This window comes from Oncorhynchus nerka, linkage group LG27, assembly GCF_034236695.1.
Source record: "Oncorhynchus nerka isolate Pitt River linkage group LG27, Oner_Uvic_2.0, whole genome shotgun sequence".
Lineage (NCBI taxonomy): Eukaryota > Metazoa > Chordata > Actinopteri > Salmoniformes > Salmonidae > Oncorhynchus > Oncorhynchus nerka.
In genome coordinates, this window is record NC_088422.1 from 61,669,018 (window position 1) to 61,688,161 (window position 19,144).

At 44.5% G+C, this 19,144-nt stretch overlaps 1 protein-coding gene across 1 annotated transcript in view; it reads left to right on the top strand.

Annotated features, from left to right (window-relative positions):
- LOC115112107 (neural-cadherin-like) overlaps positions 1 to 19,144 on the top strand; it is a 218,643-nt gene that overhangs the window by 134,156 nt on the left and 65,343 nt on the right. The window contains 5 exon segments of the mRNA XM_065011153.1: positions 193 to 476; positions 1,463 to 3,077; positions 3,645 to 3,738; positions 4,813 to 4,997; positions 15,525 to 15,751. Of these exon segments, the coding sequence (XP_064867225.1) occupies positions 193 to 476; positions 1,463 to 3,077; positions 3,645 to 3,738; positions 4,813 to 4,997; positions 15,525 to 15,751 (2,405 nt within the window).

Genomic DNA, 19,144 nt, shown 5'->3' on the forward strand with positions numbered 1-19,144 from the left:
AAAAACAAACAAAAAAACTTCCCAAAATGTTAAGCAGACCTATTACCTGGATTCAGTCAGATTTCATTTGAAAAACCGAAAGTTCAATTCCTGAAAATGTTACCTATATATGTTAAATGGTGTGTATGTGACGCTCATGGTGGCCCACTCTGCTTACTACATATATCTCGGTCACCACATTGTTCTGTTTAGGCGCCAATGCTAAGCTCCGTTACCAGATCACGTCTGGCAACACTGGCGGGGTTTTTGACGTGGAACCAGAGGTGGGCACCATCTTCATCGCTCAGCCTCTGGACTACGAGCGGAACAAGGGCTACAAGCTGCTGGTGCTGGCGTCGGACGGGAAGTGGGAGGACTATGCGGATGTGATGGTCAACGTGGTCAACAAGAACGACGAGGCGCCAGTGTTCACGGTCAACGAGTACTACGGCTCTGTGACTGAAGAGCTGGATGGATCGCCTGTGTTCGTGCTTCAGGTATGTTTGAAACACTCATTGAGTCCAGCAGTAATCTGTATTTGTCACGTTATTATGACAGCAGTTATTTTGACAGCAGCACAAATGATCTCTTAAGTCATCACACGTGTGTTAGTAGAAAATGAGGGAGAATAGTATGTATGTACAGTATCAGATGTCTACAATCTCAGGAGAGTGTTTTGTCACCAACTCAACCATGTTATACAACACTATCTGTCAATGGGAAAGACTGAGGTTTTGATGTGTATTTCACATTTTCTCTCCGTAATCATTTGAATGCTTTTCCATCAGCATCTGAAGAGCTTAAAATTATAACGTTCGATCGATCGGCATTTTTGTCAAAACTGAGTTACGGGCATAGCCTTCGTTTTGTAAAATATTCTGTACCTACTGCATACCCGAATTGAAGAAAACAAGATAACAATTATTCCAGCTAATTATCTCAGAATAATAGAACCTTAGAGTCCCAAGGTCACACAGTTCTGTCATTCAGAGTGTGAGTCATTGTGCGCCAGGAGGTTACAAGACACTCTTATTACCCAAAGCCTTTATGACTGAATTGCATGAGATGACATCATGCTGTTTTTCATTCCATCCCTGTTTTATAAGATTCTTCGGATGGGACGTCTGGTAGAAGCTTTAGCCCACTAGCAGTTTTTCCCCCACCACTGCATGGTAGCTCATTGGTTTCATTTCACCTACAAAACCTGACGCTCTGCAATTCTCATGGTAGATTTAAACATGTTGCTCTGCCTGGGGATTGATTGGGGCTGAGGTCAGGAGAGTGAAAGTTGTGCACATAGCCGATAAACTAGAGTTGATCACTGTGCAGAGCAGGTAGGTGTGAAGTTAACACTTCAACCAACCTGATGGATGACACCAAGTCAGCAAGCTTCAATAATTAAACAGTGCTGAACTCCATTAAAGAAAGTTGGCGCGCTGCAGATTAAAAAGCTTCACCGAGCACATTCCCTTTGATGTTGTAGGTAACTGCTACTGACCCAGATAAGGATGCTGACCAGGAGGCCCTGCGGTACTCCCTCCATGGCCAGGGAGCCGAGAGCGAGTTCATTATTGATGAGGTGACGGGGAAGATCTACGCTCAGAGGACTCTGAACCGGGAGGAGCGGGCCGTGTGGAGGTTTGTGGTCCTGGCCACAGATGAGGGCGGCGAGGGTCTGACCGGATTCACTGACATCATCATCAACGTGTGGGACATCAACGACAACGCGCCCGTCTTCACCTGCGCCCCCGATTGTCACGGTAACGTGCCGGAGAACTCTGCCCCCGGCACCTCTGTTATGGAGATGACGGCCACCGACCTGGACGACTCGGCCGTGGGCCAGAACGCCGTGCTCTCCTATAGGATTGTGGGTGATACGGGTACAGGTGGCAGTGGCTCTGACATGTTCAGCATTAACCCGTCCACGGGCACCATCTCGGTGGCAATGAGTGGCCTGGACCGGGAGCAGGCAGAGGCCTACCTGCTGGTGGTGGAGGCCAGGGACGGGGGTGGCATGATGGGCACGGGTACCGCCACCATCAGGGTGACAGACGTGAATGACCACGCCCCCAGGTTCACAGAGCGGTCCTGCTTGGCCAGGGTTCCTGAGAGCAGTGAGCCCAACGCGGTGGTGCTGGAGATGTCTGCTGAGGACTGGGACACGGGAGAGAACGCTCAGCTTACCTTCAGTGTGGTGGCAGGAGACCCGGAGCAGAAGTTCTCCATGGTGAGCCACCGGCAGGAGCAACGTGGCACCCTGAGACTGAAGAAGAGGCTGGACTACGAGAGGACAAGTGAGCAGCGCTTCAACCTCACCCTGAAGGTCGAAGACCTGGACTTCTCAAGCTTCATCCACTGTATCATAGAGGTAGAGGACTGTAACGACCACACACCCATCTTCATCGCACTCTCCCAGCCGCCGGCGCCCCTGGCCGAGGACGTGCCTGTGGGCAGCAGTGTGGCCAGGCTGACGGCCAGCGACTCTGACTCAGGCCAAAACAAGGAGATCACCTACAAAATCCTCCAGGAGTCAGACATTCTGGGCCAGTTCTCTGTAGACCAGTCTGGTCTAGTCACTGTGACCAGCGCTCTGGACAGAGAGACAGCAGCACAGCACCACCTGGTCATCCTGGCTACTGACCACGGCTCTCCGGCCTTGACGGGCAGCACCGTCATTCAGCTGACTCTGCTGGACGTCAACGACAACGGGCCAGAGTTTGAGGCAGTGTACACCCCAGTGGTGTGGGAGAACGTCGCTGGTCCCCAGCTGGTCAGACTCAACCAGACCTCCACACTGCTGCGGGCCGTAGACCGAGACTCAGCGGAGAACGGATCTCCATTCTACTTCAGCCTTCCCTTAGAGCTAAACCACAGCAACGACTTCTACCTGCAGGATAACGGAAACGGCACGGCCACCATCACAGCCCTGAGGGCCTTCGACCGGGAGAGGCAGAAAGAGTTCCACCTGCAGATCATCATGAGTGACAGCGGCCATCCACCCAAGACGGTCACTAACACTCTGACCATCACCATAGGAGACGAGAACGACCATGCTCACCAGGCAGGAGAGAAGGAGATCTTTGTCAACAGTCACAGAGGTGAGATCACTGCCATCATCAATACACTATAATGCATGAATTCATGAATAGCACAGCAATGAGAGAACAAATTCACAAAGCAATATATGAATGAGGAGCAAATCGTTTGACCCTCAGTCTGACCTTTTCCAAGGCTTGAAGGTTTTGCTACAACCGGGAGTTTATGAAAAGAAGCCATGTCTCTCTTGTTGTTCTGGCGCCTTTTGTAGGAGCCGCTGTAGGAGCGAGCAATTAGGTATAGCTGAGTCTCTTTTCTCCTCTTCAGGGTTGACTATCTATTCCAGGTGTATTCCTCTCCTTTCACAAAATGAGTCAATACATCATGTTCCTCTTGTTAAAGTGCAATGGAAAGCTACTGGTAGTATGTGTTGACTAGTTTCTTTCAGACACATTTTCTTGTTGCCTTGCGGTAATTATGATGGCCTTTCTCTCTCTACAAGCATTCATATGCAGCCTGCTGTTTTTAGAATACTTTAATATCCATGTGAACAGTGCTCTTTTTGACCCCTTCATGACACACACACAGAGACACACACCCTTGAGAGAATCAATGTTCTTTGCCGACAGGGAGGATGCCGACCACTGTCCTGGGGAAGGTCTACGCCCCGGATCCTGATGATTGGGACAACAAGACCTATGCCTTTGAGGGACATGTGCCCAAGTAAGACATCTCTAGCTCTCTTCCTCTGTATTTCTCTCTTTCCCTCCCTCCGTCCCCCTCTCTCAACTCCCCATAAAACCTTGAGAGTGATGTCTCCCGACAGCATCTCTGTCATTGATGCTGTGGACCTGCACCTGCGACGAAGGTGTGAGACGAGCAGAGCAGAGGAACCCTGAGCGACAGGGTGTTTTTGAGACGGTTGCCTTGAGATCTCTGTGAAGGCTCAGCAGCTACAGTGGTGTTCAGGACACATCATACCATGTGACACCTTGACGGCCTCACATCCAGAAGCATGACGACTACCACTGCCACCTGCACTGCACTCACATACATGAACTCAGATTGACTGTAGCTTTCCTCCCAGAGAATCTGTTCTTTCAACACACATAGCTACAGTATGTTGTTGAAGAGTTAATATTTCATCGAGCATGTCTCATCTTCACTCGAGTAGAGAAACCTCTGCATTACTCAATAGGGAAATGGTTGGAGTCCAGTTTACTAATTTTGACACTTCATATAAAACACGGTTGGATTTGAAGATGATTAACCAGCTCATCTCAATGTCTCCTTCGCTATTTGATGTGCCTGGGATCTTGCTTTGATTCCCAGTGTAATTAAACTTGAATGAGCTCAATTACAAAAGAAGTATGAGGTTGTGGACCACAAGGAGATGCTTCCTCTCATCTTTTTAAAAATCTTTTCTCTTTTATAATCTCCCCTTCCCCTCCCCCTCCCCTTCTTTCCTCTATCCTTTCCTCTCTTCCTCCCTCCCTCCCTCCCTCTCTAACTCTCTCCTCCCCCATACTTTCCTCTTTTCTCTTGTTATATCCTCTCTCTTTCTGCTGTCTTTTATCTATTCCTTCTTTAATTCTGCTGTTTTGAATCTTTGTGTCTTAATCTCCTCTCTCTGGTTCCCAAAGACTCTCAGTAATGTCTTCTCTTTTATGTCAGCCCAGTATTCATTCACAATGGTGTATCACCAAATCCATCGACAAATCCACCACAGGCTGCTCATTTTACATGTGATATATGAAGAACTGACGTTGCTGATCTGTTTTTTTTATGCCTCCTCAGTTACTTCCTCCTGAACAAGCGGACGGGATTCCTGATCATTAAGGAGAACACTCCCCCAGGCAGCTACGAGTTTCAGGTGCGCGTGTCAGACGGAGTGTGGCCAGACGCTGTCTCTGGGGTAACAGTGTATGTGAGGGAGCTGCGTGACGAGGCCATCTACAACTCTGGATCCCTCCGCCTGGCAGGTACAGTACAGAACACATGCCCTCTGAACCGTGACCTATGACCTGGGACCGAATTGTTTTATATTGTTTCGTGTTGTCATATGAAGGTTATTTCTTATTTTTCTAAGGATATATATTTTCACGATACAATGCGTGGGTTAGTAACAGTGGAAATGGGTAATTCTTGGAAATATGTCATTTTGAAATTGTAATTAGACAATGTTATGCTTCCTCAGCACTTTCATTTTGGGTGTCAAGTACGGTCTGATACACCGCTTATGTGTGTGAAAATTAAATGTACTTTGGAAGAAATGGTCTACGGCTGAGGGGATTTGATGATTTCTGAGCTATTTAAATGAGAAGAGAGAGGGAGAAATAGCGGAGGGAGTCACGGCTCATATAAGCTGATAAAAGGGATTTGCTTCAAATTCCAAAAACAGCAGCAGGCCAATGTATTCACACCAACCAGGAGACTTTACATTACAGCTGGTGGTTATATACTGTATAAGATTATTTGGGTAAACAGGATGTTTTATAATATGTTACTGTAAGTGATGAAAATGGAACCAAAATCTCCCGTAACGATTGTTTGTTCGTTCTCTTCTTCAGCCCATTTAATCTACAGTAGAGCCGTCTGGTTTCGTACACTTCTTAGCCCGGGTATTTCGAGTGCATCCTCTAAACGACAACAATATCCACTGCATTTAGAGAGCTGTGGAGTGTGTATTGATTGAAATGGCTCATGCCATAAAAGGTCTGTTGAAGTTGAACAATATGTCAACAACTGCTATAGTGCTGAGCACTGAGCCAGCTCAACCCAGAGTGCAGCAAAACTCGGTTTTTCATTTATCTGACTCATCTGCATATAATCTTATGTATTTATATTTATCCTCACAGTTAAGTGTTTTAGCATTTTCTTTTTAGGAAAAGCAGGGAAACATTTAGAACAATTTGACATAAACAGTTGCATTCATGCGTTTATTGACGTTGATTATTTTATCATAATAAAAACCAATAAGGTCCGCCAAATCCAAAAACAGATACAAATGAATTTAGATAAATACTGTAAGTACAGAAATTGTTTCCTCGGTGGGAAATGAATATTCAACTAGTCCGTTTCAACTGTGTGGAGTTTGGAGTTTGTGACTGCAAGCTTATTACAGTATTATAGACACTATGTCCTGGGATGCCCTAGATTAAGCCCTTACCTTCTAACAACTCTTGTGTTGCTTGTGAGCAATGTGTGTGTTCGTGGGAGTCTCCGATGTTCATAGAAAGCTTTTAGTAGTTTGTAGCTTAAACCATTCAGACTCTACAGACGTTTTTATTAAAAGACCCGGGCCTCTTCGGGATCCACCCTTGTCTCACAAACACCGGTTTCGCTCATCCCCCATTAATCACACAGACTTGGTTGGTATCTACGGACGTCGAAGGAATAGGTGAATCCAATGGTACAACGCCGAAGATTGTAGCTGAAACACACAATGTTAAAACAGGGATAGAAGTTCAAAATGTTCGATGTTGAAACTTTTGGTTAAATATACATTTGTAGACACAACCCAGAAAATGTTAAATGTCAACACCAAGACTGCCCCCAATCCAAATGCATTTGTAAACAGCAATTACCCGAAGAGAATTGGGATTGTGGAAGCCATTTTCAGGTTGTTTCACAAATAAAGCACTCTGTAAACATTCTCATGGATTCCAAGTCTGAAGGATTATGAAAAATTCTACTTATAGTATTACTGACATAGCTTCCTTGACATTTTAAATCCCATTTCAAGAACAAATGTGGAAGGCAATAAGGACATGTACTGTTAAATCTTCTTCTGGGAGATTAAGGCTCTTTATGGAAAACTCACAGGAGAAATTGATTGAAAGGTGAAATGTGTGATAAATAGTGAATCCTTTAGACATCCACACCAGTTCACATAAGCATATAAACTTGTCCCTTTTTCAGGACCCTGTCATTCAAAGATCATTCGTAAAAATCCAAATAACTTCACATCTTCATTGTAAAGGGTTTAAACACTATTTCCCATGCTTGTTCAATGAACCATAAACAATTGATGAACATGCACCTGTGGAACGGTCGTTAAAACACTAACAGCTTACAGACGGTAGGCAATTAAGGTCACAGTTATGAAAACTTAGGACACTAAAGAGGCCTTTCTACTGACTCTTAAAAACACCCCAAAAAAAGATGCCCAGGGTCCCTGCTCATCTGCGTGAACATGTCTTAGGCTACAGGGAGACAGGACAGACAGGTGCTCGCCCTCACAGTCGCAGACCACGTGTAACAACACCTGCACAGGATCAGTACATCTGAACATCACACCTGTGGGACAGGATGGCAACAACAACTGCCCGAGTTACACCAGGAATGCACAATCCCTACATCAGAGCTCAGACTGTCCACAATAGGCTGAGAGAGGCTGGACTGAGGGCTTGTAGGCCTGTTGTAAGGCAGGTCCTCACCAGACATCACCAGCAACAACGTCGCCTATGGTGACAAATTCACCGTCACTGGACCAGACAGGACTGGCAAAAAGTGCTCTTCACTGATGAGTCATGGTTTTGTCTCACCAGGGGTGATGGTCGGATTTGCGTTTATTGTCGAAGGAATGAGCATTACCTCAAGGCCTGTACTCTGGAGCGGGATCGATTTGGAGGTGTAGGGTCTGTCATGGTCTGGGGTGGTGTGTCACAGCATCATCGGACTGAGCTTGTTGTCATTGCAGGCAATCTCAATGCTGTGCGTTACAGAGAAGACATCCTCCTCCCTCATGTGGTACCCTTCCTGCAGGCTCATCGTGACATGACCCTCCAGCATGACAATACTGCTCGTTCTGTGCATGATTTCCTGCAAGACAGGAATGTCAGTGTTCTGCCATGGCCAGTGAAGAGCCCGGATCTCAATCCCATTGAGCATGTCTGGGACCTGTTGGATCAGAGGGTGAGGGCTAGGGCCATTCCCCCCAGAAATGTCTGGGAACTTGCAGGTGCCACATCTCACAGCAAGAACTGGCAAATCTGGTGCAGTCCATGAGGAGGAGATGCATTGCAATACTTAATGCAGCTGGTGGCCACACCAGATACTGACTGTTACTTTTGATTTGACCCCCCCTTTGATCAGGGACATATTATTCAATTTATGTTAGTCACATGTCTGTGGAACTTGTTCAGTTTATGTCTCAGTTGTTGAATCTTTTTATGTTCATTCAAATATTTCCACATGTTAAGTTTGCTGAAAATAAACACAGTAGACAATGAGAGGACGTTCCTTTTTTTAGTACATCCTCAAAGAAACACATTTTTATTTTATTTATTTTTTACCTTTATTTTACTAGGCAAGTCAGTTAAGAACAAATTCTTATTTTCAATGACGGCTTAGGAACAGTGGGTTAACTGCCTGTTCAGGGGCAGAACGACAGATTTGTACCTTGTCAGCTCAGGGATTCGAACTTGCAACCTTTTGATTACTAGTCCAACGCTCTAACCACTAGGCTACCCTGCCGCCACATACACACACACATACACACACACAGCTTTATTTTTGTGAAAATTCAGGATTTTGTGGGGAGTAAAAAATGTTGACCATTAAAAATCCTATTTTCCCTAACCCTTAACCTAACCCTAACTTTAACCCAACCTTAACCCCAAAAGCCCTAACCCGAAACCTAACCTTAGAATTACAATGGGCCAGTGCAATTCAGGGTAAACACCCCCATAAACAGACATACTACAAACCTAACCTTAACCCCAAAACACTAAATCTAACCCTTAAGCTTAAAATAGCATTTTAACAAATTCAGGACATGAAATAAGTCCAGACTTTTCAAACTATTTATTGTTTTCCTACCTTGTCAGGCCATTCAAGTGAATTATTAGGACGTTGGGGTCCTGATAAGGAAGGAAAACAAGTACACACACTCTCACTCTGTTTCGCTCTCTCTCTCAAATGCACAGCCCTCTGGGGAATGTCTAGTATGTTGAATAAAGAACTTTGAAACAGCTTGAGTGTGTACTTTTCTGGCTGTGAGATTAGTTTGAAAACGTTCAAAGTTGAATCCCTCTATCCCTCATTCCATTCCTCCCCCCATCCCTCCCTTCTGCCTAACTCTGTGGCCCACCTCACCTGTTTGCATCTCTCCAAGGTCCTGTTTCAGGCGATCAATAAAAAAGAGAAATTGGAAAAAATATCTTCAGTTCCCCTCTGGGATTAACACCAATACTAACCTCTGAGTCTGTCTCAAGGTCCTATTGACCCAGTCAACTGAGACCCCTACTCTGTCACCATCAGCGTGTCTGTCTGCTGACCTGACATGACAGGGGCATGCTAGTCTCTTTTAATGGAGGTAGTTTGTATTTACTGTCCCCCTACGTATTTATTTGGACAGTGAAGCTGAAACTTTGAATTTGGCTCTGTCCTCCACCATTTTGGATTTGAGATCAAACGTTTAATATGAGGCAACAGTACAGAATGGCACCTTTTATTTGAGGGTATTTTCATACATACCTGTTGTACCATTTAGAAATCAATGCACTTTATGTGTCTAGTCCCCCCATTTGAAGGTGTATAATTATTTTGACAAATTCACTTGGTATTAACTTTAGTCAAAAGTTTAGTATTTTAATCCCAGATTCCTAGCACACAATGACCACATCAAGCTTGTGACTCTACAAATGTGTTGGATGCATTTGCAGTTTGTTTTGGTTGTGTTTCGGGTTATGTTGTGCCCCAATAGAAATCAATGGTTAATAATGTATTGTGTCATTTTGGAGTCACTTTTATTGTAAATAAGACTAGAATATGTTTCTGAACACTTCTACATTCATGTGGATGCTACCATGATTATGGACCATCATGAATGAATAATGAATAATGATGAGTGAGAAAGTTACAGATTAAAGTGACTCCAAAATGACACTACATTATTTACAATTCATTTCTATTGGGCACAACATAATCCGAAACACGACCACAGCAAACTGCACATACATCCAACAATTATGTAGTCACAAGCTTGATGTATTCATTGCATGCTAGGAATATGGGACCAAATACTAAACTATTGACTAAATGTTATATACCTATAAGTTAATTTGTCCAAATACTTATGACACCCTTAAGAATTTTGCCAGCTTGATGTCACTCAATTTTATTTAAATGATCTTGCTGCTCAACAACTCAGTGAGTTCATTCTGTATTTGGTGGTCAAGGTAGCTGGTGGTGTGACTCGAGGTCCCTTTTTGGACAGGGTTAAGGTGCTCTTTCATGATTGGATCAAATTGTCCAAATACGTAGGGGACAGTAAATACAAAGTACCTCCATTAAAAGAGACTAGCATGCCCCTGTCATGTCAGGTCAGCAGACAGACACGCTGATGGTGACAGAGTAGGGGGTCTCAGTTGACTGGGTCAATAGGACCTTGAGACAGACTCAGAGGTTAGTATTGGTGTTAATCCCAGAAGGGAACACAAGATATTTTTTCCAAATTCTCTTTTTTATTGATCCCCTGAAACAGGACCTTGGAGAGATGCAAACAGGTGAGGTGGGCCCCAGAGTTAGGCAGAAGGGAGGGATGGGGGGAGGAAGGGAATGAGGGATAGAGGGATTCAACCTCTTTGAGGAAATGTCCATTTGATGGAGAGTACAGTGTTTCTGTGTGTCCCATTAGTGCCAGATTTCTAACTGCGAGAGACTGCACAATAACAGTCAGATGTGTCAACACCTCTCTACATCTTGTCCTCTCAAGCTCCATAAGTGCCATCTCATGTTTATCAATTGCTTCCCAGTTTTTGATCCTCATTGACAGTTCTTTCCTTGTTTTCATGCAGTTTTGGAGTTCTGGACTGCTGTCGTGCGAAGTCAGCAAAGAACTTGCATGTCTGTCAGTCCTTGAGTTTTCTAAATACATTGTCTTCTTAGAAAAGAGTTTGCAGCAGAAGCAGAAGAGGCTGTTGTTTCTTTCAGAATACACCAATCAACTTCTAGGGATATTTGTTCACCACTCACCAAGGTCTTCCTGAAATACTGGTGGTGGCAACTTCTTCCGTCACTCTCATTCCTTGGGAAAACAAAGTTAGGTGGTACCTCACTTGGTCATCTGCAAACTGGTTGTGTCCGAATTCTGTCGGTCAGAACCGAAGGCCAGTCAGCAGGGTCTGTAGACAGTGGTTCATCCTCAGCAGCAGGATTTGGTGGGGATACTGCTACAGGCATTTCTAACGGAGAGCACATGGGCATTAGTTGGGTCATTAAATGGGTCTTCCTCATCCTCAGGCTCAGACAACATTTGTGAAGACACCTGTGTGGCTGAGGAGGTGGATGGCTCCTCATCCTGATTCTCTGAGATCATTTCTGAAGAGGCCTGTGTGGCTGAGGAGGTGGATGGCTCCTCATCCTGATTCTCTGAGATCATTTTTGAAGAGGCCTGTGTGGCTGAGGAGGTGGATGGCTCCTCATCCTGGCCAGTGCCAGAGGGTGCTCCAAAAAATGTCAGAAGTGTCCCTGAATTTGCATTAAATACAGTATATGAGTCTGACACCCCGACACCCTAAATACATTATGCACAATTGATCAAACTTTCAGAATAGGAACCAAATGAACCATACAACCTCCTTGGCTAATTATAGGGATAAGACACCTCAAAATATTAAATATATCACAAAATATCAGCATAATAGACGTCTTTTAAGTTAGCCAACAGCATTGGAAATTCCCCTTAATGAGCTCAGGACCTAGTCAATACCATCACCGAAAATCTTTATGATGTCACCTCAATGAAACTTAACCAAATCCATAATGTGCTAGTTAGGTGGTAATCGTTTTGCTGCAGGCTACACACATTATCATGATGAAACTGTGTGAAATGATATCCAATGTTATGTAAGCTGGTTGGACAGAAAACGAAATAGTGTCGCCCTATGTGTAATAGCATAGCAAGCAACATAGCAACATAGGCTAACAACATAAGTGTTATACTAGCCTATTTCATTGCATGCATAATATTATACTCATAAAGAGATGACATCGCTGCAAATCTTTGTCTTTTGAGCGTTTCTCCTCCTCTTCTTTCCTCTTTTTCCTAAACTGGGCGCCTGATGGCTTAGACCTTTTCTTATCCATTTGTGTTGATTTGGCACTAATACATTACCTATCCCTCAACACTGTCAACCAAGAGTCAAGACTGAACCAATTCACCTTGGTGGTGTGCAGACTGGTTTTATATTATTCTTAACAATTTCGCATAAACCAGAAAAAAATGCAACAATATGTCTGTGAAACTACAGTTGAAGTCAGAAGTTTACATACACTTAGGTTTGAGTAATTAAAACATGTTTTTTCAACCACTCAACACATTTCTTGTTAACAAACTATAGTTTTGGCAAGTCAGTGGGAACTTCTACTTTGTGCACGACACAAGTCATTTTTCCAACAATTGTTTACAAACAGATTATTTCACTTATAATTCACTGTATCACAATTCCAGTGGGTCAGAAGTTTACATACACTAAGTTGACTGTGCCTTTAAACAGCTTGGAAAATTCCAGAAAAAGATGTCATGGCTTTAGAAGGCATTAGAAAAAAATTGTAGACCTCCACAAGTCTGGTTCATCCTTGGAAGCAATTTCCAAACGCCTGAAGGTACCACATTCATCTGTACAAACAATAGTACGCAAATATAAACACCATGGGACCATGCAGCGTCATACCACTCAGGAAGGAGACGCATTTTGTCTCCTAGAGATGAACGTACTTTGGTGCGAAAAATGCAAATAAATCCCAGAACAACAGCAAAGGACCTTGTGAAGATGCTGGAGGAAACAGGTGCAAAAGTATCTGTATCCACAGTAAAACGAGTCCTATATCAACATATCTTGAAAGGCCGCTCAGCAAGGAAGAAGCCATTGCTCCAGAAGCTGCATAAAAAAAGCCAGACTACGGTATGCAACTGCACATGGGGACAAAGATCGTACTTTTTGGAGAAATGTCCTCTGGTCTGATGAAACAAAAATATAACTGTTTGGCCATAATGACCATCGTTATGTTTGGAGGAAAAATGGGGAGGTTTGCAAGCCGAAGAAGACCATACCAACCATGAAGCACGAGGGTGGCAGCATCATGTTGTGGGGTGCTTTGCTGCAGGAGGGACTGGTGCACTTCACAAAATAGATGGCATCATGAGGGAGGAAAATTATGTGGATATATTGAAGGAACATCTCAAGACATCAGTCAGGAAGTTAAAGCTTGGTCACAAATGGGTCTTCCAAATGGACAATGACCCCAAACATACTTCCAAAGTTGTGGCAACATGGCTTAAGGACAACAAATTCAAGGTATTGGAGTGGCCATCACAAAGCCCTGACCTCAATCCCATAAAAAATTTGTGGGCAGAACTGAAAAAGCGGGTGTGAGCAAGCAGGCCTACAAACCTGACTCCGTTACATCAGCTCTGGCAGGAGGAATGGGCCAAAGTTCACCCAACTTATTTTGGGAAGCTTGTGGAAGGCTTCCCGAAACGTTTGACCCAAGTTAAACAATATGAAGGCAATGCTACCAAATACTAATTGAGTGTATGTAAACTTCTGACCCACTGGGAATGTGATGAAAGAAATAAACGCTGAAATAAATCATAAATGTCAGGAATTGTGAAAACCTGAGTTTAAATGTATTTGGCTAAGGTGTATGTAAACTTACGACTCCAACTGTATATATTCACAGTATTATGAATTTATTTGGTAGCGTTTCGTAGTGTGACTGATTTACTAATTGCATTATTAACGTACAAAGTTAGAGGTGTGCTATTTGATAGATTCCCCCGCTCCCCCTACCTCGGGCTTCCTACCCCTGCCCTCCTCTCCATCTCGTACTTCTGAGTGGGAGACCTTCCCAGGCAGTAGCCTGCCTAGCTCACAAACTAGAATCAGGTCGCCCACTCTGACAAGGTTAATTGTCCCACACGGTGACATGATATCATTGACATGACGTGCAAATGAGAGCTAGAAAACCTATCGCGCAAATGTCACCATTCCAAAGAATTGTGTGTGGGCAGCTGCCCATGTCGACAACACCTAAATCCGCCACTGTGTGTGTGTGTGTGTGTGTGTGTGTGTGTGTGTGTGTGTGTGTGTGTGTGTCCCTAATGCCCGTGGGAAGGAGAGTCGATGTGATCTTTGCTTTGGATCAAAGCCAGGTGTCAATCTGTCCCTCCGTGTTAAAGAGAGTCCCTGTCTGTCTCCCACCGCACTGGTAATGAGACCAGACAGGCGGCAGTAGCATCGGCAGCAGCATCCTCTCGCTGAGTTCCATTTCCATTCTCTTAATGTCAATCTAGGATTCCACCCTCTGTCTGTTCCCGTGGCCTTAATCACACTGAGCAACACTGGGACTCCTCAGGACCTAATGATCCCAGATTGACACCGCTCAGGTGTTCCCAGCATGACACTTAAAGCCTGCCGTCAGCCTGGGGATTAAGAGTGGGAGAGATGAGAGCACACAGACACACACATTGTCAGAAAGTTACACACATGCACTCACATATACACGTCACATGCACGCACACACACACACATTCAGTCAGACAGTTACACACACTAAACTTTGTAGAAACACCCAAATTCAAAAACATGCATTTATTAAACGTTTCATTTATCAGATATGATTATTGGAGCCTTCTCCCTTAAAACAATGTATAACTATGTCACTGATGTCATTAAAATTGGATGAAATCTCTTTCCCTATCTTTTCCACCTGTCTCCTGTGTGCTGAAGAGTTTCGATTGGAGCAGTAGGGGGATCCTGTCTGTTTCAAACAGGGCCCAGGGGACTGAGGGGAGTGGGGGCAGAGGTAAAGCACAGGGCCGCTGCTCCATCCCCAGCTTCCCTCTCTCTCCTAATCCCATGCTAGAAGGTGTTGGCTCAATTAGAGTCGGCCTCGGCTCAGGAACTTTCTCACCTTAGCACCCTCTCTTTGGCAGCGATGCCGTGCTCCAAATTGAGGTTGAAGGCTGTTCCGTCCTCTACCACCCCCCCCGCTCAATATCCCCGACATGGCCAGAGTGGTCTGTCTGTGTGAGCGTTGGCTGTGACTGTGACATTGTGTAGCAGGGCTGGGTGGTGTCTGTCTCGCTGGGCCAGGGCCAATGGCTCTCAGGAAGGGAGAGGAGAGGCGATTGACAGGGCCTGTCAGGTCAGGTCTGGGAACATGGTCCTCACACAACTTTAATGTTCCTTAAATACATCCAGAGCTGTTTTCGAGGACATGCATTTTTCATGAGTACAGCTCTTTATCTTTTAGAAATATATGCCCGGTGTTACAGCTACGGAGTGTCTCTCTAATAAGAGTACAAGTCACAAGCAGATCTTTAGGGATGCATCTGTTTCTGCCTAGGAAAACGAGAGGGACGAGTCATGTGGCATATGTTGGCTTGTATAACCTTGTTTGTGTGTGTGTGTGTGTGTGTGTGTGTGTGTGTGTGTGTGTGTGTGTGTGTGTGTGTGTGTGTGTGTGTGTGTGTGTGTGTGTGTGTGTGTGTGTTGCAGACATCACAGCGAAGGATTTTATTGAGCAGCGTGGTAGCTTGAGGAGTCGTTATGAACTGCTGGTGGACTTCCTGTCGGAGATGTTGGCGGTGGGCGTTGACGACATCAACGTCTTCAGCCTGACGGACGTCAGGGAGAGGACACTGGACGTGCGCTTCGCAGTGCACAGCAGTCCCTTCCTCAGAGCAGAGAGACTACAGGGATACCTCGCCGCTCACAAACAAAAGGTACTGTGTAATGATGACCCTGGAAGTTATCCTGTTGGATATACTGTGATTTTCTGTGAGTTCCAAATAAACCTAGAACGATTATGTGATTATTTTAATGAGCCTCACTCAATGTTAAGCATTAGAAAATGCAACCCTAACTCGAACGCCACTGAAAATACACACAGAATTACTGGACAGAAGACATTTACATGCATGGTCAAATTATGGAAAATGCAGTCACTCAGGGACTGTTGCTAGCCTATTTTGAAGAGAGAGGGATTTCAATCGAAAAAATATGCAATATGTATTTGTGTAGCCTTGTGTTTTTCCACGTAATGAAAAACATAACCCTCTAGTTTTTTTGAGCCGGTTTATGTGGATGTTACGAATAGATTATGTACATTGCAATGTCAATTACAGCATAATATGTCTGAAGCTGTTATTATGGTGCTGCCACTTTGACTACATTAGTTATTGTGGGCTGTGGAGCCTTACAGTGTAGTTGTTACACAGGAACAATCTTTGAAGTTAAACCAGGCCATTAGATCGCCTAGTGGTTAACCACGTTGGGCCAGTAACCAAAATGTCGCTGTTTCGAATCCCAAAGCTGACTAGGTGAAAAATCTCGGCAAGGCACTTATAACCCTAATACTCCTGTAAGTCAGTCTGTATAAGAGTGTCTATTAAATGACTAAATGTACAATTTCAACATTTGAACCTTACCCAACACTTAGACCCTGCTTCATCTTGTTCTGACATCTCTTCATTGAGGCGCACGTTCACTTCCTCTTTCATGCAGTTGAAAGCTAGAGGGAAATAGGGAGAGAAAGATATAGAGGGGGGGGACAGACAGAGTTAGGGAAGGAGAGGGAAATCAGTGAAAGAGAGAAAGAAAGAGAAAGGGAGAGAGAGAAGTGAAGAAGAGAGAGAGGTTGTGGATGCTTCAGGTGTGGTTTGTGGATTGTCTTTCATCTGGATTCCATGTGCCCCTCTGAAAATATATTGATCACAAGCGTGGCGAGAGATGGTGAGCGCGGAGAGGGAAATAGGGAGGGGGGACGGCTGCGGTTATTAATGTTTGCAATTCTAGAGCAATGGAAATATGAGACAAAAATATGTTTTCTCTCTCTCTATCTCTCGCTCTCTCTGTTTCTGACATGGCAATGGAGATTTCCCTTGCTGGTAGAGCATTTCAATTCTTAGTGCACCCCTGACAGTTTTAAGAAAGTAGATATTGGTTTCCTGTGGTTAAATTCATTGATATGTAGACCAAGTTCTATGTTCCTCTTGTAGAAGTAATAAGGCAGCTAGAGAGAAGGGATGTTTTGGTTGATTTGGGAGAGTGAAAGAGGACCCTTTTGTGTTGTAGATCACTGCTTCCAGGCCTTTTGTTGTGAGACTTCACTTCTGGGTTCTGTGTTGTCTGGGTACATGGACAATCCAAAAATTATTATAAGTAAGTTATATTGAAATATCCAAGCATAGCCCTACATACTCTTTGTCAGTGTCTTGCCAGTCGATGATATTGCGTAGGAAAATGCCACCCCTAAGTCACATAATAAAAACGGCGTTTTGAAGTACATTACATTACCAAAAGTATGTGGACACATCATTCCAAAATCATGGGCATTAATATGGAGTTGGTGGAGGTCCCACCTTTGCTGCTGTAACAGCCTCCACTCTTCTGGTAAGGCTTTTCACTAGATGTTGGAACATTTCTGCAGGGACTTGCTTCCATTCAGCCACAAAAGCATTAATGAGGTTGGTCGGGCACTGATGTTGGGTGATTAGGCCTGGCCCGCAGTCGGTGTTCCAATTCATCCCAAAGGTGTTCGACGGGGTTGAGGTCAGGGCTCTGTGCAGGCCAGTCAAGTTCTTCCACACCGATCAGAAATTGTATGCTGTGGTGTTGATTTCCCTTCACTGGAACTAAGGGGTTTAGGCCGAACCATGAAAAACAGCCCCTGACCATTATTCCTCCTCCACCAAACTTTACAGTTGACACTATGCATTTGGGCAGGTAGCGTTCTCAGATTGGTGAAGCGTGATTCATCACTCCAAAGAACACATTTCCACTGCTCCAGAGTCCAATGGTGGTGAGTTTTACACCACTCCAGCCTACGCTTTGCATTGCGCATGGTGATCTTAGGCGTGGTGTGAGGCTGCTCGGACATGGAAACCCATTTCCCAACAAACAGTTCTTGTGCTGACGTTGCTTCCAGAGGCAGTTTGGAACTCGGTAGTGAGTGTTGCATTTTTACGGAAATGTTTGTCTATGGAGATTGGCTGTGTGCTCGATTTTACACCCCCGTCAGCAACGGGTGTGGCTGAAATAGCCAAATCTACTAATTTGATGGGGTGTCCACATATTTTTGTATATATAGTGTATATTCTAGCTCTGTTGGTGATTGGCTCAAGGTCTGTCGATTGTGAATTGGTTCAGTAGGACATGTGATATTGGTTGAGTTGTGAGTGTAGTGATGGAACAGGCATGGGGAGAGGGAGCTCCTGATGTTTGTAACTTTTAAACAGTGTTTTATTTGTTGCCCCTGATCTCTGATAGCCCATCCCTACCCTATCTCCCCCTGTATGCCCTTCTCCCATTTCCTCTTTCCGCTCTCTCCCAGTGTGCGTGTCTCTGGCTTTGAACATTCAAGATCCCCCTGTAGCCTGCTGGGATTGAGGAAGTGGAAATCTCAGCATGCTCCACTCCCAAGGGCTCTCCTCTCTTCTCCCCATTTACCCCTCTGTTTTCCACCTCATATCCCCCTTATGCCCTGCTCCCCCCCCTCCCCTCTCCTCGTCTCCCGCTCAACCCCTCCCATACACATACCCTGTGATGTGGCACAGGCAGAGACACACTGACAGAAATAGATAACGCCTAAAAACATGAGGTGAGAGACACTTCACACAGTGACAGAGTGAAGTAGGAAAAAAACTTTTCTGGTAACAAATTCTATGAAGTCCATATTAATAATGCATTATACAGCATTATGCATGTACTCATAATGCACTGTAACAATGCAGTAACAATGCAGTATAAACCAGTGGCGGTCAGTGCTGTTAAAGATAAGGGAGGACAATTATTTTTTTAATGAGCATGGCCTTATTTCTATTACAGCATATTGGATGACTCTCATTTAAATTCCATTCACCCAGTTCAATGTAACACCGATAGGTTTAGGCTACTACATGATACTCACATTTTCCCTATACCCATTATGAGGTTGCTACAACCTATCCTATGAATTAAAGTTTACAAAATAGGTGCACACATGTCGAGAGACAAATTTGTGGTGACAGACAGTGACATTTAGTCCCAACTTGCACACTTGCCTGCATCTAGGTGATGTAGGGTGTAATCAGTAGTCCAAAAGTTGCAAACGAGAATTTCTATTGGACAAATTCAGG